Genomic DNA, 27,051 nt, shown 5'->3' on the forward strand with positions numbered 1-27,051 from the left:
TAAGATAACATTCCCATATGAACATATGTCAATCTTCATGTCACCCAATCTCATGATTTTGTCTTATCTTTCTCCATTTTCTCATCTCTGGTTGACATGAGCCATTCTCTTTTCAGCTCCCCTCCTGCCCTGCGTTTTTCAACCTTTTGTGTCTTATTTGTGTTTGTTGACAGCTGTACAAGGAGTTGAGTCAGTGCTACCAGGTCCTCGTGTCTAGTGAGGCCAACCTCCGTCAGAGTCACCAGAAGCTCAGCGGCCTGCTGGCTCAAAAAGACGAACATATCCTGCAGCTCCAGGCCCAGCTACAACAGCAGCAGGAGGAACAGAAACAACTGCAGCAGCAACAACAGCAACAACAGGCTCAGCACACACCCCTTTACCCCTCACCAAACAGACAAACCAACTTTAAGGTAAGCACCCTGCTTATTCTTCACCATCTCCCTGACAGAGCCCTCTCTTTTTAGAGTTTATATCAAGTGCATCAGCACTCCAGGCTAAAAGTGGTTTTCTATTAGGGGTGTAAGAAAAAATCGATACACTTGAGTATCGCGATATTTTATTTTGCAATACTGTATCGATTTTCAAAAAGGAAATATCGATTTTTTTTTTTTTTTTTAAACGTTCAAAACTATTCATGTAAGACAGTGGTTCACGTTTATGTTGTGTTTAAACCCCCTAACGCTAGATGGCTATGCTGAGACGCACCACTAGTGTCCTTGCCTAACAGTGCCTAGCGTGCCTGGCTTTTTGCTAGAAGCTAACAATATAGCTATGGCTGAACTTTGGCCTACTTTAGCATATACAAATTTGCTCACTAAGAACCTGTGAACCACAATCCCAAACTGGCAGTTCGATTTTCTGTGTACTGAATTGTTTACATAAAGTAAACTTCTTTGACTTTTATGAACATGTCTTTTTTTAAATATTAGTTTTTCTAAAATTATACTTTAAAAAAATCGCAATATCTTGCCTTACGCACAGTATCGAAATATATTGCAATATACTGAATCGTGACCCATGTATTGTGATACGTATCGTATCGCCAGATTCTTGCCAATACACAGCCCTATTTTCTATGATGCCTTCTCTGTTGCAGAAGTTGTTGAACCTGTCTGGAGCTAGTGTCTAATTGTCCTAACGTACAGAGACAGCAATGTGTAGGTGGATTAGTTGGCACAGTTATGACTGACAAGCCCAAGCATGGCCTGTGGTGGTGGTCTTTAACTGAGAATCACTCTCTTAATATTGCTCTAGTTCACCCTTGATCTATCCATCTCTCTTAGCACTGGCATCTTTCATCTTGTTTCTATCCTTCCACCCAAGTACCTGGAAGTCCTTTTAACGCACTCCTGTCAGATAGCAAAGTTAGATAAGAGGTGGAGAGATGTGATTTAATTGGGGCCCAGTTATGTTCTTGAAGATGATGTTAGAGTTACAGTTCTACATCTGTCAGTCAGCAGGGGTTTGGTTTTAACTCACTACCTTTGAACTGTCACCCTAAGGCAATAGAGGCCCTAGTATAAAGTCAATGCTGCAGCCATGTTTTAAGGGGGCTTAGACAACTCCTAATGCTATGGTGGTGTTTCTGGGACCACACAGTGTCAAAGACTAGAATAGTAACAGGTACTGTATCTATATCTTGTACTCTTCAGCCACACAACCTCATTCCATCAACATTGTAGGGCAATGCACTTGTTATAATGAGTTTCTCAATCTGTTCCGCGGTATGACTTTCACTTCAGTTTAAATGTCTAATTGCAGATAAAACCACGCTGGAGCTGATGCCGCGGAAGATAATATTTTTGCAGCAGTAATTTCTGTGCCTCCACAGACTGTAATTGTTTAATTTGATTGGTTGATATTTTCTGACAGTGCTGCCCCCAGACTGGAAGTTAAAAGATATCAGCTCAAATGTTAAGTGAGTTAGAATCGCCCTGTCTCACTTAACCCTGTTAATTTAACCAGCGGTGAAATGTAAATGGATCATTTAGTCAGTAATTAAATACAGTACTGCAGTGTTCCCCCAGTAATTAATACTACATTTAGAGAAGATGCAGTTAGTGCTTTGTGTGTAGTGTGGGCTTGCATGTGTGCATACATGCATGTATGAACACTATGTATGTAAGTGTGCATATACATAATATGTGTGTTTATTTTATCACACTAAACATTAACTCAACCTCATGTCTCTTCCTCACCCAGGTCAGAATGAAAAAACTCATCACAGATTTCCAGGGCTGCGATTTAATTATAAAAATACCATGGATATAACCAATGCTAAGAATTAATATGAACTTTTGTTTACTGAACACATGTAGCTGCTGTCTGGCTGATTTGTTTCTTTAACTTTCTTACCCACTGACATCAAAGTGAACAGATCAGGTATCCCAAGGTATAGCACTCAGTCAGGAGGGCTTTCTGTTTCCCACTCTGTAATTTCACTGACAGGTTGTGCGTATATATGAGTGTTCGCGTGTGTCTGCGTAGGTGTGTGTTTGACTAAAAGTGTGTGTATCCGAGCACATAATCGCAAATTCTGTAACAACTTCCTCCCGAACACCTGTTAAATTCTAATGCTCCGGTTGTTAAGGCAGATTTGATTTTAATGTTTCGGTGGAAGTTACCATTGGAGCTGATCAAAGTGCTGATCGCAACGGGAACACAGGGGGGAGATGCAGCGCTCATTTGAATATGGACCAGAGCGACGGCTTTGAACACCCCTCCCGCAGTGGTTTTGGGGGGGGGGGGAGAAACCGAAATAAAGGAGGAGGGTGGGTGAGAGTAATAACACCCATTGTGTGTTATACTTCCATGCTGTGCACCAAGATTGACTGTCTGTTCTCTTCTGTCTTATGTCAAGTTAACTATTTGCAGGAAGCTTAACAAGATTTTATTAAGGCTTAAACATAAACAATGTCTAGAGTAACCAAGCAGTTTTGCCTTGCTGGCAGTTAATATGGGTCACGCTATGTTTTTGGATACTGTTACCTCCTATATCAATTAACCTGCAGGGTCAGCACTAGGTTTCAGCTCCACATACAACACTCTTACAACATACAACATTCTTGTACATAGGTCTTAACTAACGATCATTTTAATTGTCAATTAATCTATTGATTGGTTTTTATGATTTATCATTTAGTTTAAAAAAGGCCAGAAAAATATATTTGAAAATGCCCATTTTCCGGAGCAAAAAATACTCAGTTTTAAGTAATTTAAAATAAAGAAAAGCAGAAAATCTTCGCATAGGAAAAGCTGGAACCAGAGAGTGTTTTGTTTTTCTTGCTTCATAAATAACTTAATTAATCCATCATCAAAATGGTTGTTGGTTAGACAACAAATCGACTAATTGTTTAAGCACTACTTGCACTGTATTTTCAGAAGTGTTCTGTATTGTGTATGGGTCTCTGTGTACTGAAAACAGTGCGATATCTCCATCATGTCAGACAGGAAATGGCCTCATGCCCAGATCTTCTAGCTGGAGGGCCTGGACGATCTTCAGGCACCTGGGTGACCCCCACGCACAATGAGATGCAGTCTGAACAAACTGCCAGGTTGCGAAGGTTTGGGATGCCAGGTTGGGTGGTCACCATCACAATCTCAGGACGAGGAAGAGAGTCCTCATTAGTAAAGAAAAAAATAGCTAGAGCAAACATTTAATCATTTGCAACTATCTCCCTAACTGCATCATTGTATTTATACTAGTTTATTGTTTTGGCTATTGTCAGAGCTGTGCGGTGATTAAAGACCAACATTAGAATCCATAGCAGACCTCAGGCTTTCTGGAACCTTCACCACAGTAAATGAGTGGTAAGTTGCTAATTGTGTGGGCAGTCATTCAAAGCACTGGTTATTCTCTCATCAGCATTGAAAAGGGAAAATTAGGAATGTTTATTCACTCCAGAAAAGTTTTATATGAATATAAGAGAAAGAAGCCGCTGTGTCTTTTAAATGTTTACTGAAACTTTTTTTTTATAAGTAAAATAGGCCTTTTTCACAGAAACATGTTGACATGTCACAGTTAGAAAAGCACAGTGTAAATAATAAAAATGAATTTTGGCTGAATTCCATTTAGCAGCTTCAGTTTCAGGGTGCTGGTACTGTGCATACTAGTTCAGTGTCACACTGGGACCCTTGAATAGAACAGAGCCACTATTAATGGTATTAGTAACAACTGTGCTATTCCTACTATGATAAGCCAAAATCTCTTCTGTGAAAAAGGCGTGTTTTCACACTAATATAAACTCTAATTCTCATAGATATGACCTCTCATTATGGCCAAGCCACCCCACTGACTACAACTTTCCTTTTTTTTTTTTTTTTTTTTTTTTTAGCATGCTATACATACAATGTTGATAACACACTAGTCACAAGTTTTATAGACTGACCCTTAAGCACGGACGCAATATTTCCCAAGGTGACCAGTCTTTTTTTTTTTTTTTTTTTTTTATAAATTAAAAGAAGCCCACATGGTGCATCTCCCATAGCTTGTTGAGATGTTTTTTTTAACATCTGCTTCTGGCTTGTTATTTATGTTAGCCAATCTAAGCACTTTAAGATGTATAATTAAAGTGCTAGTTACACACACACATACACATAAATACACCCACCATTTTGCGGGGTCACATTTAGCTTAGGTGATGCGTTTCTTTTGATCATCATCATCATTAATAGCAACCATCGAGTGAAAACGATGAAACCATAATGCTGTATAGAAACATGGAAATTCATTTTTCAACCAAGAGCTTGGCAAACAGAGTGGAGTCAGTCAGAGGGTTCTTTGTGTATTTTTATATACACAGTAATGTACAGAAAGAATAAGGATTGGGGGTACTTTTTGTCCTCTGCTGATGTTCAGTAAAATGTGATGGAAAGTCATATAGTTTTGAATTGTCTTTCACGTGGGTCTTGTTTTGACTCTGGCTGCTCTTCAGTTTTACACTCCTTTAGCATAACTGGCAGGACCTCCCTAGGAGTATGTTAAAAATGTAGTGCAACCTGCTGCTTTTATACATTGACATATGCCTTTTCTCTTTCTCTGGACACATCAGTAATCCTTTCCATATGAAAACATTGTGTAAAGGTTATAAATTCAAATAATTAAGAATAATTAAAGTCTGATAAGTGTTTCATGACTTATAAAGCTATTTTTGTCATCTCATCTTGTGTATACTCAGTGTGTTATCAGTATTATCGGTGTTGTCAACATGAGTTTGTGTATGAGTGTGTGTTTGGAGCTGGGCCGTGTCCAGGGCCAGAGACATACTAATGACATGGACTCCAGTGGTGTGTTTTACCAGCTCAAATGCTCTCATTAGATGAGAACCTCTGTGTAGCACAGTTTGCCTCATTAATGAAGCACAGCCATGTGCCGCTGTAGATACATGCACTCACTCGTTCAAGCACATACACTCAGGTCAAACAGACTGTGTGGGAGGACTCATGGCTGTGTACATGCACATAAAAACATACACACCCTACATCCTACTCACTGTATGCTGTCCTTCTATTAAGTCCCTCTTCACTACCAGTTAACACACGCTCACACACACACACACACACACACACACACTCACACTCACACTCACACTCACTCTTTGAGGAATCACCACCTTGAATGCAAATTGCACCTGGCCTGGTTGGGGGGCATGCACCTTCTAGCCCTCACTTCTGAAGCCTATCCAATCACTTTCACAAATGCTGTCGCTCCACAGATGTGTGAGTATGTATTTGTGTATGCATGTAGTCACGAGTGTGTGTTTATGTCTCTGTGTGTGTGTGTGGCGGGGGCCCCTCCTGATTATAGCTGCTCCATAATTAACAGTGATCAGATTTGTTTTGTGGCATAAATGGTGCATGTGTAGAACATTAGGCCTGGCAAGTCTCATTTCACATTCAGCTCAAGGGCTCGGCAGCAGACGGGTCATGAGCTTCAGGGAGCACAATCACAAGCCTCCCTCCATATGGTCCTGCCTGCCGCATCCTCAGCAGCGAGGGCCGCGAGTGCCAGACAAGTTCCCCCAAGAACCTAATCGTGTTCAGTAATTACCAAGACAGGCTTTTCTCTTTTTTTTTTTTTTTTTTTTTTTTTTTTTATTCCTCCCTCCCTCAGCCTCCCCACACTCTCTTGCTCTTTTTTCACTGCACCTGCATGCTCTCTTTCAATCTCATGCGCTCTCCCTGTCCATTGCTTTCACTAAGCTGCTTGTAATATTTTCTCCCTTTTGCATCTTTGCACCTTTTACTGTCTCACAGTTGGCCTCTTTTTTTTGCTGGATGAAAACTAGGATGGGGATAAGAGAGATTTTGAGAGTGAAAAAAAGTTAATCAGTTAATTTCTAAATTGCTTTATGTGGCTGATGCCGAAAAAACTCAGTCCATCCTCCTGACTGCCTGGAAATTATAAATAATTGTAACAGATGCGCCAATATGGCCGGCCTCCAATAAACGAGGCCCCAGATAATTTGACCAACCCCCTTTGACAGGCCAATTTAATAAAACATGAACAAAATCTTCCTCACTAATAATTTATCATCCCCTCTCCTCCCCTTTGGTTAAAGTTGATTACCCTGGCAGTTAACAAGGTCACGCCCAGATGCCAGGTTTCTGATAATGCAATCAGGACTTGTTGGGAAAAAAGGTGATGACATTCCGTGCAGGTTTTTTTGCACTACCTGGCCTACCAGGAAAACACAGTTGTGAATGCCTCTGTTTGTCAAAAGGCTCTAATTTGATGTGTTCAGTAGACGTGTTGTTGATAGCAGCAGGTGCGACTGTTTTTTTAGTGTTTCACACCTTTTTATTAAGGATTTAAGAAAAGAAAGGTGAGGATGTATGCAGTAAGGTGATGAAGTCAAGAGCTATATGGGTGAGTGTTAACTTCAACATAAAGGACTCAGGCATCAACTAAGTGTGCACAAAGTGTATATATGTACATGCCCTTTGACTATAGAGTGTATGTGTCTCTAAAACAGATCTTAAAGCCATTCATTTTGTACATACACATTACCATGAAGGACTGTTGCTGCTGTTTTGCAGCAGCAAAAGTGTGAAGATAGAATGTCATTTAAGTGACATTTTAAAATCCATACTTGCACCGTTGCATTATAGGAATGTAAATGTGTCAGTGTTTGCCTTTGTGGATGTGTGTGCATCACAACCTACTTCTCTGTGGGTGGGCCCTATACTTTATCTTTGTCCCCTTCAGTTTGTTTTGGTAGTCCCTGCTGTGTGCTGAGGTGTGCAGATGCTGCAGGTTAAGAGACACTGATAAATAGACGGGCCATGATAGCACACACCACAATGCTGGAGGTGGTGGATAGCTGTACAACTGCCACATGACATATCTGGTTATTGACTTTGGCATATGAAATTGTCATGTGCACAACCAGTATGCATGGTTAGTCAATTGAACTACTTGAAACTCTGTCATCTTGTGATTTTCTATATTTCCCTGAATTAATTTTGTCAACTGCCCTTTATTAACTCAACAGTAGAAATGTGGCAGAAATTATGACATTGTATTGTTGTCCATTGAAATAACTGTTAATGCACAAACTGATATGTCCACCTCTCCTATAGATTTCTCCCTGTATACTGTAATTTGTAACCGTAAGAGGAACGTAGAAATTATACAAAGAAGCTTGCTTGCTTTTCAATTTCAAGGTGTTTCTGTTTTCTTGATGTTTTACCACTAGGTTGCTGACATGTTTTTATGTAACCTCACCTATCCTGATATCTTATGTCTGGATTGTAATCCCAATTTGTGTTTTGAATATGTGTGTTTGTCTAAACTACCAATATTTAGATTAATTCCTTTTGTTTATATACTGTTTTGGTTAAACTGGGGCTAGTATGTAATTTTAAAGTGAAATGAAAAACTAGGGGGAAAAACATTTTTTCTAGATATCATGACATCATGTCACAGATTAGGAATCATTAATTACTAGTCCTTACCTACATGAGAACATTATCCTTTTGAATCGGACACATGTCGAACATATTTAGAATAATCTGAGTGTTAAATTACTGTTAAGCTGTACACACAAACACTTACATATAAACATGCGAGTTTGAAGCATATTAAGGGCAGTGATACTTGTTTTCGTGTATGTGCTTCACAAAACAACAGCTGCTCAGCAATCCAAGTCATCTTAACACACCATTTTGTTTGGTCACTTTACTGTTGTCCTCTTGCACCTCTAGGCCTGTCTTTCTCACTCACAACACAAACACACCTGCACTGTCTCTCTTTTCTTACAGGCAGTGGTGTCAGAGCAGGTTGATGCTGCAGCTCAGAGGTCTAGCCCTGATTCTGACTGGGCCCCCACCCGAGGCTCAGATCCCAGGCCAGAGGATAAGACCCTTCAGCAGAGATCCACCAGTACCTTCAGTGGACAGCGGGTAGGTTAGCACACACTACTGCCAATTATGTCAAAGACAGCACGTGGGTGAGCAGCTTACATGCCCTCACTTACCCATTACCACTTTGCTCAGATAAGATCAAAGCCATAGAGAAGGGATATGAAGGAAAATGTCTGTTGAGAATCATGTGATTTATCAGACCCTGCTTTTGCCAACCTTTGTCCTGAACTCCCCAGCACACACACACACACACACACACACACACACACACACACACACACACACACACACACACACACACACACACACACACAGAGATGCCTTTCCTACTGTGACCAAGCCGGCGTGTGCTGCTGGTTTCACGCATGCCTTGGGCTCAGGCACTGGCTAATTTACCGCTTCAACAGTACATTATGAACAAGAAAGAAGCTTTTGATCTTCTCAGTATTCCACTCATAAGTTTGGCAGGACATGTTTCTAGATGGCTTCACTTTAAAGCTGGCCTGAAGACACTTTGTTCAATTTATACAGCTGTCCTCATTATAGCTTCAATGAAGGTGCTTCTGTTCAGGCATACATGTAATATAATCATTTTGTACAAAATAAATAAACAGTATTGACATCATTGGATATGCTTGCCTTTTCTGAAGGCTCTGTCATGTTTTCCCTAGGAAACGCACGCACACATAATCGGACTATTGTTATGCACCTACTATTAATTATTTAGATTCTTGTGCCGATACTTTAAATTAGAGTGGGACTATAATGCATTTTTCACACAATAAATTTTTGATGCCTTATTATGCTGAATAAAAACATTAATCAGAATCTGATTTATAAAAGTGTAAATCAGTGTGTTTAACACAGTGTTCATGTGTTGTTCTATCAAAAAAAAAAAAGAATGCTTAGCCCTCCTTTCTTTTACTACTTGGGCTCATGAATCCTGCATTGGGCAACAATTCACAGATGACACAAAAAGTCCATAAGTACGTAAGTTAATTAACATAATTAAATTAAATTGGATTAATGTTTAGGATAACCTTTTAGATTTAGTTTTCCCTGTTCAGTTTCATTTTGAACACTTTCTACTTGTATTCCCTGAGTGATGATAACAAAGCAGTCATCTCTCTAAGGCTGCTACAGTAGGAGTGGTCTAACATTGTTCACTCAACCGGCCATGTGGCACTGTGGCATGTTCATCATTCAGCCAATACTAGGCTCTCCCTATTAAGTCAAAAAAAGAGTTGTAAAACCTAAGGTCATTGGCTTTAGGTAAGTAAACATCATCTCAACTCAAAGTATGTTAAACTTTACTGTTAATAAATAAGTGAAATTCTTTTTAAGCAGTTGTCGCTGTTGGCTGCTTAATATCCAAATGTGATGATGCTCCAAAGAAACCATGAACCTGCTATGCTTCATTACACTCCATTTAAACAATAATACCAGCCTGCAAGGTCAAAAGCTGATGAAATGAGCGTTCTGTGCAGCCCACTGCTACCACCTAAGACACAATTTGTAGCTCATTCACTAAGTGCCCAAAGTGAAACGGGGTTATTGGCTGAGGTGACAAGCAGTTCACAGTGGTACATGACTCATAATTTGCTACATATGGTAAGCTGATGTTTTGAGGGAGGAAAAGTTTTCTTTGAACTACAAAAGCCTGATTTTAAAAAACAAACAAAAGTGAATTAACTTATGAACGATTAATAAGTTTTATTAATTAAACCACATTTGTTTAACAAATATTTTTTACTTTATTTCAGTGGTCCACTATGAGCATGATGTAGTTCAACTTTGAATCAAACCTTGCTTGGTATCTTTTTTATAATCGCCCGTGGCGCCCAACGCGGTATTCAGGTTTTCGTCCCTGTGAAGATCACTTGAGTTCACTGTACCGTCTTAAGGAAACGCTTGTGGCGGCAAGGTTAAGGATGTATCATTCGGCCCTTGCTTAGCCGATTGGGGTTTTACTATCTCAGGGAAGGGCAACCATCACCACTGCATCACATATATGGGAGTAAAAGCGTGCCAAGGCTTTGCTCTCAGATGCAGAGTCTTGCGAGCACTGCAACGCCATGCTGGTTGGAATTCTTGAGCGTTGCTTGTGAATGTCAGTGGACTCAAAAGCTGATCCCTGCCTTTTCAGCGCCATGGCAAAGCACAGGGATAAGGTGGCTTCAACTAGCTATTGCTGGGGGGACATGGTGGAAGACCTCAATGCAGAGTTTCCCTCTCTGTTGAGTCAGAGGAAGACAAAGATTATGATAACATGGAGCTCCTCTGCCAAGGAGAGCAATAGATGGCTTAATTCACTTTTTCCCATACAAGCTATGTACAAGTTATGCATCTATTTGGACAGGACTAAAGGATTTCGGAAGGGTAACCAGGTCTTTGTATCTTGGGCCTCTTCTCATAAACAAAAGCCACTATCTCTCCAGCGTCTGTCACATTGGGTAGTGGAGGCTATCGTTTTTTTCTTATAAAAGTCGTTGATTGCAGCCTCCGGGGAGCCTTTCGACTCGTTCCACCGGGGGTATGGCTTCCTAATTGAATTTTTATATTTTTGTGCTCCTTTTAATAGATTCTTTTGTGAGATGGAGTCCATTTGCTTTGTGTTTATATGTGCACCCATGCGTTTACACTTCAATGTATGTCTGTCTATGTATGTGTCTTATCCTGTGCTTGTGTGTGTACAACGTTCCTATTTGCCCGGGAACCTGAACAAGTTCAGCTTTGAGAGCTCCAGACGCACACATGACACACTGCTGCAATCATAAAGAAGCCCATTGATGACAGTGACCCCTCTCTCTAGGAGATGGAGAGAGAGAGGGTGGAGGAGGGAGGCAGTCGATGAAATGTTTTTTCTTTGCTCTAAAGCCAGTGACACTGACCCCTCAGTAACTAAGTGTTTTACTCTTGCTTGCATACAGACTCTGTTTAGATTCAGGCCTCTCTCCTCATTTTCCTCTTACTGTACACCCTCCTCCCCCCGTCCATCTGCATTGCACTCTCGTGTTTTCAGAGCCATTACAGAGTGTGATGTACAGGTCAGGTCATGGCTGCCAACCAGCTGCCGAGCTGAGGTAGACAGTGGGCACATCTTTCTTTGCCTCGTGTTCTCTGCTTTCTATCTTTCAGGCCCATCTTGTGGAACATTAACAACAATGTCACAAGATAGAGCTTCCCACACAAACAGAAGGCATTTATGTGTCTCGTGAAACTGCGTCAGACAGGCGTCTAACTGGACCAGAGAGAACATCTGCAGCAAAACGCAGTCATTTGTCAGTATCGCCATGTCATCTTCCCCTGTACAAAGCACTCTTCTCTGGTTTCTACATACAGAAGAACACTAGTAATGGGAAATTCAGCTCATTGGTAAATAACCCCTCCCCAAAATGTACTTCTACCTGAAAACCTATTTAGAATTCATCCTAAATAAGTCATACTTTATAGTTAGTCATCTTTACTTTTAAGTTTAGGGCTTTTTGTTGAGTTGGATTCCCCTTTTGGCTTCTCAGTTTCCCCGATGCACATACAGGCTAAGCCAGTTGGCCTGCCACTCATCAGGAATATGCAGATCAATCTGCTAATTAGTTGCATAGAGTCATTAAGGCTGAGTTAGAACACATGGTTGGCACCCATGCAGGATTGATAGCAGAACCGGGCACACCAGATCACTGGAGTCAACTGTAACCTTAGGGCACATTCCCAAACACACGTGCATACTTAGACTTTCTTGTCACAGACAAAGGATTTTATGAATATAATAGTGATAAAATGAGGATTAACATGTCAAGTTACATTATTTATGTACTTATTATCTTTATAATCCTTAATATTACGGCAATAATTGCCTTAATGCCACATGTAGTTTTCATCTCCTGTGCAGGATTCAAATTGCATACCCATGCACAAGGAATCTTACAGAAAATGTGATGCAGCAGACAAAAGCCATTGCATACATGGATTTTACAAAAATAGTGCAGTGCCCAATCAAAACGTGCCTGTTCGGAACAGGCTGATTGCTTGGCCTCCTCTATTGCTGCTTGCAGCTTTCTTCAGAACTATTTTCCCCCGAAATAACTTACAGAAGGCCCCCAATGCACTGATATGTAACTGAACTGTATACCATGACTCACCTTGTGCTTTTACTTCAGAGGAAAACATTGTACTACTACATTAACCTGTCAGAGAAATGTTACTGGTTATCTTGCAGATTCAGATTTTATTCACAAAATATAACAATAAAAATATGATGCATTATTATTTATTAAACTATCTAGCATTATACATTATATTAGAGTTGAAAGCTCCACCTTAAACAAACGTGAAGTAAATTTGAATACATTATGCTCATAATGCCTGTCTTTCACTTAAAGTAATCATTTGAATGCAGGACCTTTACTGTGTGGTATTAATAGTTTTACAATTAATAGCTAATAGTTTTACTTCAGAAAAAAAAACTTGAGTAATTCTCCTACCTCTGCCAATACCAACATTCCCAGTTAGGAAAAGGGTGAAAAGTAAAGCAAGACGCTGTTTGCCTGGGGCCCTCATATTATTATATTATGAAAGCTGTAAAGCCCTGAGCTCCGCGATTGATTTTTTTTTCACCCTTTATTGTGCGTCGATTAGTTTTATTTACAGTTAATAAACATTAAACGCGTCACGTCCAGGGGGCAGCTCTAGTTTATTCACACAGCAATAGTCGACAATAGTACCCAGTGGCCTCCATGTTTATTTCCGTACGTCAGCGTGCTGCATGTGACGTCTTTTCTTCTTTTGCGCATGTGGGTTCAACATCCTGTTGAACTGAGCGCCTGGCCAGACAGAGACTCCTGCCTTTAATAGATAGATGCAGGCAGGACAACATTGTTCACTGTCTTCTTTAGTCTGAAGCAACTTCACGCAATAAATCCTCACAGCCCACAGTTTGTTTGGCTGCACTGTAAACAAATGAATTGCTCTTCCTCTGCTGAGTAAGCTCTCAAAACATGTTTGCTGCCCCCTGTGATTGATATATGTATCATTTCGAAGGGTTCGAACACTTGAACCTGTATAATTAAAATGCACTTGCTGTTTCTACCAAACTGTAGTTCTATGACTTGAATAGACAACAAAGCATCAGAGCACATTTTTCGAGGGTGGGGGGCTTTTTGATCCACCATCCTATCATAAACTTCCTCTCCTCCACTCCTCAACCACTTCAGCCCATGGACTGGTGTACGTTTAGTCAGTCACATTGCATATTTTAGCCTGCCATCTGGTCAGCCCTGACTGGCACCACAGGGGGCCTCCTATCCTCCCATATTCATATTCCACTAGCATATTGTTCCCACTGCTTTTCTATGGCGCGGCCCCAGCACTTCTCCAGTTCTTTATTTATTTCTACAGAAGAGGCTGGCTACCAAACTGCACCTCCCCTTCTTCCCCCCTAATCGGCGGCTCTTCCAGTTGTCCTATCAAGTGTAACCTGGAGGCCCCTAGTAGAGCAATTAGAGCGGCCTCCCTGCTCACCTCTTGTAATGAAGCCTAGCACATTCTGGAATCTATAGCCCCTTTAGTCTCCCCTAATGGGACATCATTATTGTCAAAGAAACAATGTAAATGGAAATGAACATACTCATTAGCCAGTCGCAGGGAGAAACCTTTGCCGCTCTCAGCTTGCAACTCCCACTTCCAAACACACAGACACACACACAAAACTGAAAACCTCCTCCCTTAAGCTTCTGCGGACTGCTGCTCCAGCCTGCTTGCTTTATTCCTCTGGTAGTATGTTTGTTTGTGTGTGCATATGTGTGTACTAAAGAAGACAATGTGCATGTTTTACTCCAGGTGAGAGGGGAATGGAATGAACATGGATGATTCCATTATTGGCATTCACTCAGTGTTTCTACAGATGTTAATTGTTGCATGGGTATGTGCCTGTAAGTGTGCTCAAGTTCTCACCCCAGTGCATCTTTGCTTCCCTGTCCCAGGGGGCACCAGTGCAGCGATCCAGGTCTCTGTCCCCAGCCAGCACTGTGGAGTTGGCTAGCGGGAGGAGAAGAAGGGCAGAACAGAGGATTCAAGACCTTGAGGGGCTGCTGCAATTGAAGGTGACTAGCAAACGCACAAAAATGCACATAATATCCTCTCCTTTTCTCATTTACATGAATCAATCTATCCCCAACGTTTCTTTATGGTTTATAATAACTGTATGCCCTTTGTTTTGTGCAGCCCCCATCATCCTTTCTGTCTTTTCTGTCTTAATCTACTGCCTCAATGTTTTCCCACACACCAGTGGCTGTGTTGACTGCCAGTGACTTTGAAATTGTATTGTTTGCTGAATTGGACACATTCAATGACATAGTGGTGTCCAGCTGATAGTGTGGAGCAGTAGACAGGCATAGTTGAGCTGTTTCTTGCTCTGGCCACTATCTTACATATGATTGCTGCTATCAGCTGCTAGGTTGTAGGGAGGTTTGCAGCTCTGTAAGAGTCACAGACTCCAAAGGGTTCAATTGCACTACTCCTCCATGACCTTCTCTTACAGTGTCTCTCTCACACACACACACACACGCACACGCACACACGCACGCACGCACACACACACACACACACACACACACACACACACAGACACAGATATATGTGCACGCACACAAACAGAGCGTGCGTAGGTAGTGAAGCAGCAGGAGAGGAGCTGCTCTGGTGAAAGTGGATGCAGCAGAGTTTTTCCCTTAAACGAATCAGCTTTATTGGTCTTTTAACCTTCACATGCTCTAGGACGTCTTTCTCCCACTATTCTTCATTCGCTGCAAGGTATATACACTTAATGTTCACCTCTCCCCTATGTTTTCATTTAAGTCTCAACATTTGACTTTCTTTTTTTTATTTTATGTCAGCAGAGTATATTTTCCATTGCCATAATCCCTTTATTTTATTTGGACCTTTCTCTAAAGCTGTCCTCCTTGTTGCCTCTCTTTATCCTTTCCATCTTTCATGCTGACCAGTGAGTGAGTGATTATGCAGAGGTCATCTCCCTTTGAACACAATTCCAGGAACACATTAGGCATCATTTTCTTGTCAGATCTGAAGTGTCTGAATTACATCACTGGCAGACACCTAGTCAGACGTTAATGCTCAACGTAGATACAGACGACGCGCATGACTGTCTTAGTTAATAGTGCCATTTACGTGTCTGCCAGTTGAGGGGCTTTTAGCAAAGGTATGCAAAGAAAAACCGTGATTGGCAACTCAAATCTGTGGCCACATTAATGAGAGCATTAGTTCAGAACACGATGTAGGGGTTATGTCCTTTGCTTGGATCTGGCATTAAGCAAAATACACTCCATCAGCTGCAGTTGAGAAGTCAACCTCCAGCATCTTTCAATACAATACTTCACTCTGTCCACTCCGTTGTTCTCCAGTTGATCCTATCCAATTCTTTCCAAAAGAATGCCAGTCAAATAAATTGGGTACGCCAGCCTGTGCCATTGACATTTTGACCTTCGCAACTAACAGCAGCAGACAAACAAACAATTCTCATAATAACGGCCTCTTTTTTTTCTTCCGCACACTTTCAAGTAAACAGTAGCTGTTGCTTTGTAATTATTTTTCAGCTTGAGAACGTCCACAGATGTGTATGCTGGCTGAGTAAGGGGGTGTATTGATCTGTGGGCAAGGGTCTGTGGCCTGATGTCCACAACTGGGCTGCCCAGGGGAAGCTCTCTAAGGAGCCTGGGAAGCCATGATGTGGCTAATGCCCTGCCACTTGCCCCCCCCCCTCCATCAGTCAGCCTCAACTCTTCTGTGTCCTCCCCCAGCTCCTAGTTCGACCAGTTAACACTGCCCTGGTCTGGCCCCTTTCATTAGAGCCTTATTTTTGAGAGGTTGGGGGCAGCTTGAGGAGGCCGAGGATGTCTTGCAGATGTCCTCTGTGAATAATCCGCACCAGGAAAAATCCATACTTGTCACATTGGCAGTGTGAATGTGCTGTGTGTGTGTGTGTGCACCTGTTGTGTGTCCGGTACATGTTTGTGCGCTCTCTCCGTTCTCTTTGTCCTTGTTAATAATAACAGGGCTGAGGGCTCGCATTTCCCTCTCTGCAGGGCAGCCGTGTCATATCAGCAGTAAACAAGCTCCTTCCCTACAGAAAGCGCTCGACAACTCTCCCCAGCCTTAGCCACTCAAGCAGAAACCTGTCCTGCGCTCTTCCTTTCACTTTCTCTTTTGCTTTGCTCTCTCTCTTTCTTCTCTTTCTAATTTCTCTGCTCCCTCTGTTTCTCTTTCCTCTATTTTCATCAGCTGCCTTTCTCTCTTCCTTCGCTCTTTTTCCACCTCTGTTTGTTCTGTCTTTTGAAAGTGTTTTCTCCATCGCCCTCGCTGTTAAGGTCAGTGTGATGAGGAGGAGGGGTGCCCCTGACAAGAAAAATCTATATGTTGTCTTCTCTTACTCCTTCTTTAAAGCTGGAGCCCAATCTTGCAGTGTTTTAATAGCTGTCAACAACAGTGTCAGCAACAAATCCACCGCTGCTGGTATTTGATGTATTTGGTTAAAAATATTGTGATATTTGATTTTCTCCATATCGCCCAGCACTACTGTGTGTGGTGTGTGTGTGTGTGTGTGTGTGTGTGTGTGTGTGTGTGTGTGTGTGTGTGTGTGTGTGTGTGTGCGTGCATGCGTGTGTGCTTGGTGTTCTGTGGCCCCATTGACTCAGCGTGTAAATGTCGTCCCTTAATGATGTCTCTGTTGTCCAGTGAGAGTGGAAGCACTTGTCAGGGAGAAAAGAATCTGAAACTGCTGGTTTCTGTCAAGCAAAGGTGTTTCAGCTGTAGACCAGTTAAAATACGTAGATGGTGAGGAGCTTCGCTGCTACACTGCTGTGCCAGTGTAAATGAAACTGACTCCCTATTTCAGTTAAGTTATGTTTCATTTGACATGAAGAAAAAAAAGAAATCTTGTCACTGTGCCTTACAGATAGAGGAGAATGAAGAGCTGAGGAGGGCTCATGATAAACGCCGTGAACGCCTGTGTCTGATTCAGACCAACTACAAGACAGTCAGAGAGCAGCTGAAAGGGATGGAGAAATCAAATGGCATGTAAGTACACGGTTGAATGTTTAGTAACAAACTCTTGTCACACAACACAGTGGGAAAATGTGACAAAATAATGACTGTACACTCACACAATGCACAGGAAGTGTTGGTGTACACACATCAGACTCATAAAAGACTGAGGACCTCTGCATACACAAAGTAACTTGGATAACTTCCAGCTCCACCCAGCAGCAGGCAGTAAGAGAGGTTTCAAAGCACATACTGTAACTCACCTTGTCTTATGTTAAAAGCCCTCGTGAAATGCTACTACCCTCTGAAACCACTCACAAATCGTCTTAGGGACTCATTGCTCTCCACATGTTGTCTGACAAGACCTCAGTGCTGGATTTGGGAAAGTGGGAGAAATTCCTTCCATTGCCTTTGAAAAGCTCTGAGGTTTTAAGCCCAGTCAATTTGGGCCGTTTTGTGCCAAGTGTGTGTGTGCGCTTCTGCGTCTCTTCTCCCTCAGTGTTCATTAGGATGTGAGAGCCAGAGGCTGGAGGTGTCTGGTCCTGGGGGGTGCAAGGTGTTTGAGAAGGCCTGTGGAGGAGCAGAGACATCCATTTCCTGCTTCGACCTGTTATCTTCACCATAAACCACAGGATATTTACACAAAGCTGAAAAAATGTGCTTGAAAATGTCATTAGTATAAGGGTCTTTTTTCTCCATTGTCTCCCCCAGCCTGTTCCCACTTTTTTCTGTCTCTGTTTCTTTTCTCCAACAGCATCATTGAGTCCAGTTTAAAATGTAACTAATATATATATATATATAAGTTGCATATGTTTGGTGGTCACACAGGAGCAAAGTGTTGACCCTGTCGGCTGTTTTCTCTCTGGGTTAATTAAAGAAAACAGCAGTGCAATGTGAGCCCGTGTGAAAGTAGAGTGAGTGAGAGAACGTGTTCAGCGCTAGGCTCGACTCGGCTCATGTCAGCTCAGCGCGGCTCAACACCATGTGTCTGAGACAGTGGGAACAAAGACAGAGTGATGTAGGGAGAGAGAACTCTCAGAGTCAACACCAGTTGTGCCGTTGTTTTACATTTTAACAGGTTATCAAGGACTTTCGTCAAAGACGTGAGAGGAAAACATGTACATGTTTGTTTGTATGATACAGGGCTCTAGTTAAGAGTAAAGAGCTAATAAGACCTACAAATCCATAATAATACGTTTGTACTATCAGTGTCAGTGTATTTGTATTTCATGACTGATTTGACATAAAATTGATGCAATAGGCAGCTTTGCCCTTTTCAGTCAGAGCCCTCCATGGCACCAGCCAGTCACTCAATGTTATGATCCTGGCATTCATTTGGCATTAAGCCCCATCCTTAAATAGCTTTTAAACCCACTGGGGTAATGCCAGCCTGAATGAGAGACAATAGAAAATGACTTAAATACTCCCATTAGTGCCGGGAAATCAGAACCCTAACAAGTCAGTGGGGATAGGCGTCGAGTCTCATTGCATTTCGAGCTTGTTAGGGATTTCCCTGTAGCTTCCATGCTGTGTTGTTGGCTTTTTGGAAAGAAGCGGGGGGTCGTTTTTGTTCCCCTTTTGTGTGCAAGACCAAAAGATAAGACTGCGTTGTGTGTCCCCCTCACCGCCCTTTACCTGCCACACACATGCAGTATGCCTGTACTTACAAATACTTTTTATAAACACAATATATGTCAAATAAAACTTATTATTGTTGGACACTAACATCATTTTTTCTATAGCTTCCAGATTTTAATTGGTTGCTGTACGGCCAGCTGCTGAGTGACGTCACTAGTGTGTGTGATAACCAGTCCCACCCATAATAGAACTACCAGCCAATCAAAAAGCAGACGAAGGATCCATTGGCTCATCAGCATGCAGGTGGTGCCCAGTTGGCCAGTCCCAGTGAAACCACCCTGCCATTCACCATTACCACCATATTTTCCCAAAATGGCATGAAGGAGAGGGGGGAAAAGCCAACTTTTTATTTATATTAGAGAAGGGAAAAAGTTTTTTAATCAGACTGGGGATGATGGGGGTGAGCAAATAAAATTAAAGGTTATTAAAGCATCCGTACTCTGATCAAAGTTGCGCCCATAAACAGATTCCCCCTGAATCAGAGCAATTAGCCGCAGCAGCGTGGAAAAGTTCTCTCTATTTCCTCCTGCTTAATAATGGAAACTAGGATACCATAGGGGAGGAAGCACTGAGGCCTGAAGAAGATAGCTCTCTCATGGCTCCATGTTCAACAGCTTTTAGGCCCACTGTAAACAAATTAAAATGTATAATGCTTTACCGTGACTTAATAAAGCTTCATACACCTTTCATAAGGAATGCAGTTGATATACTGCATACCTAAATATCACACACAGAAATAATTAAAACAGAGCTGTGGGTAAAATCATGTACTTTTACAGGCTATAGCTCAGGCTGAATTCACTGTGTGCTTGCTGTAGAATGAGTAAACGTGTATCAATCTCTGTGACTATACAGTAAGATTATCCATTAAGTATTTTAGCACTCTGGGAAACTAACCCAAGCCCACAGATAGCACACATATACACTCACACACAAATACACTACAGAGATGTTCAAGGACTCCAAATTGCTCACAGGGCCATTAGCAGTATTAAATGAAAACATTTGCTATTCCTTAGTAGCCTCCAACTCCCAGGCACCAGGGTTTAAGTAGTATTAGCGTAGTGTGGCTGTGTCTACCCCACCAATAATGACCACAGGAAAAGGAGCCCTCCGCAATACCAGTGACCCTCCTGATCCATTTCCTCATTGATTGAGTAAAAAGGTGTGTGTGTGTGTGTGTGTGTGTGTGTGTGTGTATGTGTGTGTGTGTGTGTGTGTGTGAGACAAAAACAGTATTCTCTTCTCATCTGCTACTTTTTCAATCTGTGGATTTCTCACTAAAAGCTGTTTTAGTTTGCAAATGAAAGGCTTATTGGAATTGAATGTGTTGGGCTGAGACTGATTGATGAGTTGGGTGCGTGCAGGGATGCGTGTGCGTGTCCATGCGTGTGTGTGTGTGCGTGTGTGTGTTTGTGTGTGTTAAAAGGGAGGTTCAATGGTGGGAGCAGCCACTGAGCACAAAGTGTCATTAAGTATTCATAAGTGAGGTGTAGACATTTAAATGACCTCGTTTGCGAGTGTATTTTTGCCATTATTTATTTTTGCATGGCACACAGGGAATGGTCCAGCGCCCTGCCACACGGGCAGTGCCCAGGGCTTTAACAAACATGCATACGTGTGTACATGATTTGCCACTGAAATGTCAAAGTCAAGGCTGCTCATTTGAATACTGCTAAAGATGGCTGAATAACAAAAACAGAGTGAGACTAAGGGGCCTTGTTTCCCCATGTGAATTGGCCAGAGGCAGCAAGATAATGTACAGTACCAGCCATTTTCCCTTGTTAGTATATTTGCTTCATGTCAGGGGTCTTCACCGTTTTTTTAGGCCAAGGACCCCTTAGCTGAAAGAGAGACGGAGCAGGGACCCTTTACTACATATATTGTATAAAATGTAGTTGCATAATAAACTGTACCTACAATAACGTGTAGGGTGGCCCAATGCCTATACACATACGTTTTTATGGTGCATACAATACTAAGCTTTTAAAATAAAAATTGTTAGCATATTCATATATTTATACATCACGTTTTAATGTTAAAATGTGGCACAGTAAATCCTTAAGCTTATCTGTATATGTGGATGGCTACCTTATGGCTACCTTAGCTGTAGGCCAGTAAGCCTATCATCAATGTTGTGTGCAAAAAAATATATATCTTTACTAATAATTCATTTCATTTCATTTATTCATTCATTCATTTGCGTGTGCACGTCCGTGTGTGTTCCCAGGCCAGGTGGAAGGATGCAGCGTGCAGAAGCATGGCAGCTAAGACAAGAGAACAGTGATGCAGTTTGGAATGAGCTGGCCTACTTGAAAAACCTCACCAGGAAACTCTCCATTGAAAAGTAAGTCCCCTGCTGTCAAAGTCGCCTGGCTGAATCATAGATAATATCAGCACTGGATGTTTGAGTGTGCATACACACATTCAATTTAAAACACTCTCTCTCTCTCTCTCTCTCTCTCTCTCTCTCTCTCTCTCTCTCTCTTACACGTGTACACACATACCGACGCACACTCCAACTGTCCCTTCTTGTTTGTGGGTGTTAAAATTTGAGTGTGCCCTTCCCAACTTCACAGCATCCACCTAGCCCTCCACATCATTACCAACCAGCGGGGGCCAAAGCAAGATCATTAGACTCTGTGCTCATTTGTAAAATTGGCTGCCCGAATATTCACACATAAAAGTGCAGGAAGTAAAATCACATTATCAGAATCCCTGGCTGTGCCTTTGTGAAATAATTGCATTTTTAATGGAACATTTATGCCAAACCATAGTCCTGTTGCTGGTGTTATTAAGTGAGTGTCAATAAGATACTCTACATCTTATAGTCTGTAAACTGTAGTAGTGTCATTCGCTCAAATCTTGACTTTGAGTTTGGTGTTTTATTACAGTGTGACTTTTCTGCAAGAGGTGCTTTTCATTGAATTTCTTCCTTTGTTACTTAGTTTTTCCTTCTCTCTTTCTTTCCTCCTGTCTTTGTCTTTAAGTCTGTCTCTGGGTGTAGTACAGCCATTGTCTTGTTTGATCTAAAGAAAGCCCTTGTAACCGTACCACTAACACTGACCCTCTATGATGCTACTCAAAGCTTGGCCTAAAGCCACAGTCTTCCTCTCCCCAATCTCCCCTAGCCTTCACCTCTTCCCTCCTCTATCCTATGCCTCTGTACCCTTCTCTTCCCCTCTTCCTACTTGTCTTCCCAGTTCCCTCCCTCTGGTCCTCTGTGATGCTGCAGTAGGCCAAGGCCAGAATTCTAGTACTTGCCCCTCACCCCCTCCACTGCTTTCCCCTCTGCTCACCCCCTGCCCTGTCCTCCTAATCCCAGCTGAGCTCATTATGATATAGCCCGGCTGCCTCTCTCCAAGCCTGAGCTGTCCGAGCTAATTACAGGCTAGCAGCCCTAGTGCCGCCGATGCTGCCTGTTAAGGGATGTCCATCCGCCTGCCTTCCCGGCCACGACTAGAGCTGAGCAGAGTTGAGGACTGGATGGTCTGGGGATGGGGCGAGGGGGGGGTGAGCAGACTACAGTGAACACGCAGGGTCCTTGAAACTGACCTGCGAGGGAAACCACGTGGGATGGAGTGTGGCTGGCCTCTTTCCTAGCTGTGTAACTGACCTGTCCTCCGGGGTTGGTGTTGATCCCCTTCATGTGCCCCTGACCAGCTCCACCTCATCTCCTCCATTCCTGCCCCCAGGGCCCCTCCTTACCCGGGTGGCTGGTGCAAAGTAAACTTGGCTGGGATCTTTAAACTTCAGAAAAACTCTCTGTACCAGGGCACGCATCTGCACACAGCTCAGAAAAAAACATACTGCCCATCTCTATTCCAGTCATCGCTTTCTTCCATACCTGTTGTTGGAAGAAACAGGAACAGATAAGGTTGTTGGGACTATGGACAAAGCCAGCTTAACCAAACAGCTTTACTTCTCTGCAATGCAAATTTCTGTTGAGAGGCAACAGAAAAGGCAAAAGTGTGTCCCTCACAGTGCAACAACAACAAGAGTTTGTGAAAGCATAACTCCCAGGAAACTGTTGGGAAAAGCAGTTGCAGCTTGTTGTTCCATTGACCGTGTTATAATGATTGTGCTTGTGAAGGTTATGCTAGATAAGTGTTAGCAATGATCCACTAATGGGTAATTAACTCCTGGAAGCTGAAGAATTTAGGGCCAAATAAAGGCCCCTTATAAAGCTTTGAATGCCAAGTGGCTGGCTTTAGAGGAGAGTCTCTGTTTAAACTCATTCTCATTTGCGCTCCCTTATTGTCATGATTTTGTGCACAGATGCTCCCTATCACCTCCTCCAGAAACAGCACTTGTAAAAGACCGTCTTGAGGCCCAAATGACCGTTTCCCAGAATGAATATTGCTGGGATAAGTCCTGCACAGTGGGTCCCCACAGTGTTAAGAGAAGGTTATGAAGCCCAGGCCCCCCTCTAATCTCTGCACTTGAGTAAGAGGTTGAGCAATACGGTAAAACAGGTCGGTTTGTTAGCTGATTTACTGGCTCCCCATGGCTCATCCTAATGACTTAAGGATGCAGTAAGCAACAAATTGCTTATTCTTTGACAACCTTTTACAAGAAAATTGTGGCAAACTATTAGCAGGATGGTTTCTTGTGTTGTGGGTTAGTGTTCTGAACATTGTTAAGATATGCATATTATTTGGTCAGTACATTTAAAAAAGACATGCACTACAGGGCCACTACTTTCATGCACCTTTTGGTCTATTTTCTCTCACTTTAAAAGCTGTTGACAAGAATTAAAGGTATCCATGGCAAACTGGTTTAGAAATGTAATGACCAAGTTGAATTTGTCTAAAACACTTAATGTTTTGATGCTAGCCATCTCATGATTTCAACTTTTCTTAATAGTATGGGACTGCCATGTTTCTTTCATTATTTAGTCCACAAATAATCCTAGAAGAAAAATAGCCTCTTCTTTATATAGTGATTATGCACTGACAGATTCTGACATGAAGACCCACCTCTCAACATTTAACCAGTTTACAGTATCTCACAGATGCACGCTGGAGTGCTTTTAAGGCAAAAGGCACAAACAAATAAACTAGTTGACACCAAGGATGATTTTTGATTGAGATTTCCTTCTGGTTATAGTAGATGGTTGGCAAGCAGCTACGGGCAGGGTGGGCTAAAAAAAATCATCATCATTTTATCTGCCTCATTATGCATCTGTCTGCGGCACTCCATGTCCGTGCTTGTTAATTGTTGTTAAAGGTCTGCTGGTAAAAAAGAGGCAGGGATTATTTAGGCCCCATAAACAGAATAAACACATGCAGTGCACCCTCAGACTTAAGATGCTATACTCAGACGACATCAAAGCATAAATTAGCTAGCGATTACTGGGGAAAAAGCCTTTGAGATCATTTGCATCTGCAGCAGCAGTGCAAGCTCCTCTATAGAGAGTGACCATTATGGATGTGAACCTCCCCAATAAGCGACGTTGACACTAATTAAGTTTAATAAAGTTTACCCCGATGTTCCTCAGATTCCTCTATTTTTTTCCATTTCATCTTGATTTGCTAAAAGGTATTAGAAGTAATGAGAGTCTTTTGCTCCCCGGACCAGGGCTTAGTTGGAGGAGGGACACATTTGCTCACACAAACACACACACACACACACACACACACACACACACACACACACACACACACACACACACACACACACACACACACACACACACACACACACACACACACACACACACACACACAAAAACAGAATGTTTTATGCATGTTTTAAAATCCGACAACTAAGGTTTTTCCTTCATTAATTATTTGGTAAATTAATTATTGTGTAAAAAAAACTTGCTTTACACTTGGTTCGTAATTATAATGCAAGCTTCAGTGCACCATTAAGTCTTACTTAGTCCCATAACAAGATAAAATTAGAGCACAAAAAAACTGTTATTTTAAAGAACCAAACCTCAGAAATACAATTCACACGTACAGAAGGGAGAATGTAGTGTGCCTATCTCCTCTCATATTCAAATAGTCATTGACTGCGGAAGTTGTGTTCCTCATGTTTGATAAATACACCATTATGATATTGTCTTATTTTATATCAGGATACCTAGCAGCATCAACAAGCCTCTTAAACAGGGAATATTGTGGACATCCTAGGTTGTTTCCACCAGTGGTTATTACATGAATCCCCATTCACCTCTCATATCAGTGGCCTGTGGCTGGAGAACCTACGGTAACTCTTAAAGACTTGCTGTTGCAGCTGCCGCTGCATCGCCCAGAGCTGAAGTACAGCACTGAGCCATGTACCAACTCCACCAGTCACCATTTTTGCTGACAGCAGTGGCTTGTCCACAAAAACTCCCTCCATGAATGAACAGCCCTCTAGCCTAAGTTTAACCATAGGGAAATCTCCCCCTCACACCCCCAAAAACAAGATTCTTTCCCCAGCTATAAAAATGCCAGAGGTTTTTTGTTTCTCACCCTATTCCCTGCTGTTCCTGTGTATTTTTATGTTATGAGGAGGAAGCTGGCATGTTAAAGCACAATGGCTACAGATGATGTTGTGTTGTACACCCTTGTGGATGGAGGCTGGCAGTTTGTGCTCTGAGCTGTGTTAGGTGCAACACCGGTAGAGTCAAGATCAAATGACATGGAGTGGATAGCTTAGGGCTGAAGTTCTAGCGCTGCACGAGAGAGACAAATGTTTTCAAAAACGGGCCAAAAGAGCGGCGTGAGACACAAACTTACATTTCAGACCACATCATTACCAAACATAACACCCGTCTGGTGCCTTTAGTTTGGTTTCTGCCAAAACTTCTTTTACTTTTATGCCTTATGAGTGTTATTCTACCTGAGGTGTGGCGGCATGTTTAGAGGGAATTGAAAATTGTCCAGCTAGCTTCATTTAATTTATCATTCAGATTAAAAAAAGAAAAATACTTGAAATACTCTATATGAGTTGTGGCTGTAGAGAACCTCTCCTCTGTGATAACAAGGATATGACAGGAAAACATGGTTTCATTTGAGATTGCAGGTTACTGAAGGTAGTCTAACGTAGGGAAAAGGTGTGGAATTTGTTTTGGGTGGAGGCGGCTATAATGTGATGCAGATCTAAAACATAGCTCCTTGTGGTTGGGATTTAGCTCAATACTACCGCAGCCTTACAGTGTTGCCTAAACATCCTTTTGAATTCTCAAAGCTACTCTTTTCCCATCATCAGGACCCCAATAGGCTGAAAATAGTAAGCAACTGTTTATCAAATGATGTACTTAAACAAGGAAGCAAAGTGTGGGGAGTGAGACTGTAAGGGGAGATTGGAGCAAGCCACTCATGGAAACGGTTTGTGCAGTCGCAAATTAAATCGTAGTTTGGAAATTTGTTTTAACGTGTTGCCTAAGAAAAAGAGAAAAAGCTGTACATACTGTAGAAAGATGTGGTTGTATTTACCGGTGTAATTAAATTAGCACTGACAAAAAGCCTTGACAGATGCTGTAATTCCAAATGTGTTGTTTTGACACAAAACAAAACTCTTGGTGCTGTAACATTGTGACTAACATCATGTAACTTTACAAAACTAAAGCAAATGTAACAAAGTGACATACAAATTGGCCTACAAACCAAAGCTTTAATATATTAATTGCTTTAGTTTTGCATTTATTTTTACTTTCACGAAATAATCTTGGCAAATATTGAAGATAAATCACCAAATTAGTGTTATTGCTCTAACATCCCTAACTCTGCTAATTCCCTATCTATGGCAGACTGGTGCACACACTGCAACAACTGAGTGTTACTGAATAAGGTTGCAATAGTCTTCCATCTCCAGAATGTTATGATGTGAAACTGGAGACCCCTGGCCAATGAACTCCATCTGCAATCTAATCCCTTCTCCATCCAAGAAAGTATGCTCATCCTTTAACAAAATGGAATGTTTTGCATATGAACTTTGCTTTAGCGTCAATACCATCAGCATCCGAAAAGGCATAAAAGAGAAATATGAGATGGAAGAGGCTCCTTT

At 41.9% G+C, this 27,051-nt stretch overlaps 1 protein-coding gene across 5 annotated transcripts in view; it reads left to right on the top strand.

Annotated features, from left to right (window-relative positions):
• The window catches only part of cntln (centlein, centrosomal protein), a 90,343-nt gene that overhangs the window by 15,198 nt on the left and 48,094 nt on the right, over nt 1-27,051 (top strand). For all 5 annotated transcript variants that reach the window (XR_004897020.1, XR_004897021.1, XM_031276831.2 and 2 more), the window contains exons 9-13: nt 174-410; nt 8,263-8,403; nt 14,343-14,462; nt 17,327-17,448; nt 21,284-21,400. Coding sequence is in view for 3 of the 5 variants with exons in the window: in XM_031276831.2 (XP_031132691.1) it covers nt 174-410; nt 8,263-8,403; nt 14,343-14,462; nt 17,327-17,448; nt 21,284-21,400 (737 nt within the window). In the remaining 2 variants the exon portion in view is untranslated. The remainder of the gene's footprint in view (nt 1-173; nt 411-8,262; nt 8,404-14,342; nt 14,463-17,326; nt 17,449-21,283; nt 21,401-27,051) is intronic.

Source organism: Sander lucioperca, chromosome 4, assembly GCF_008315115.2.
Source record: "Sander lucioperca isolate FBNREF2018 chromosome 4, SLUC_FBN_1.2, whole genome shotgun sequence".
In the NCBI taxonomy this organism is placed as follows: Eukaryota; Metazoa; Chordata; class Actinopteri; order Perciformes; family Percidae; genus Sander; species Sander lucioperca.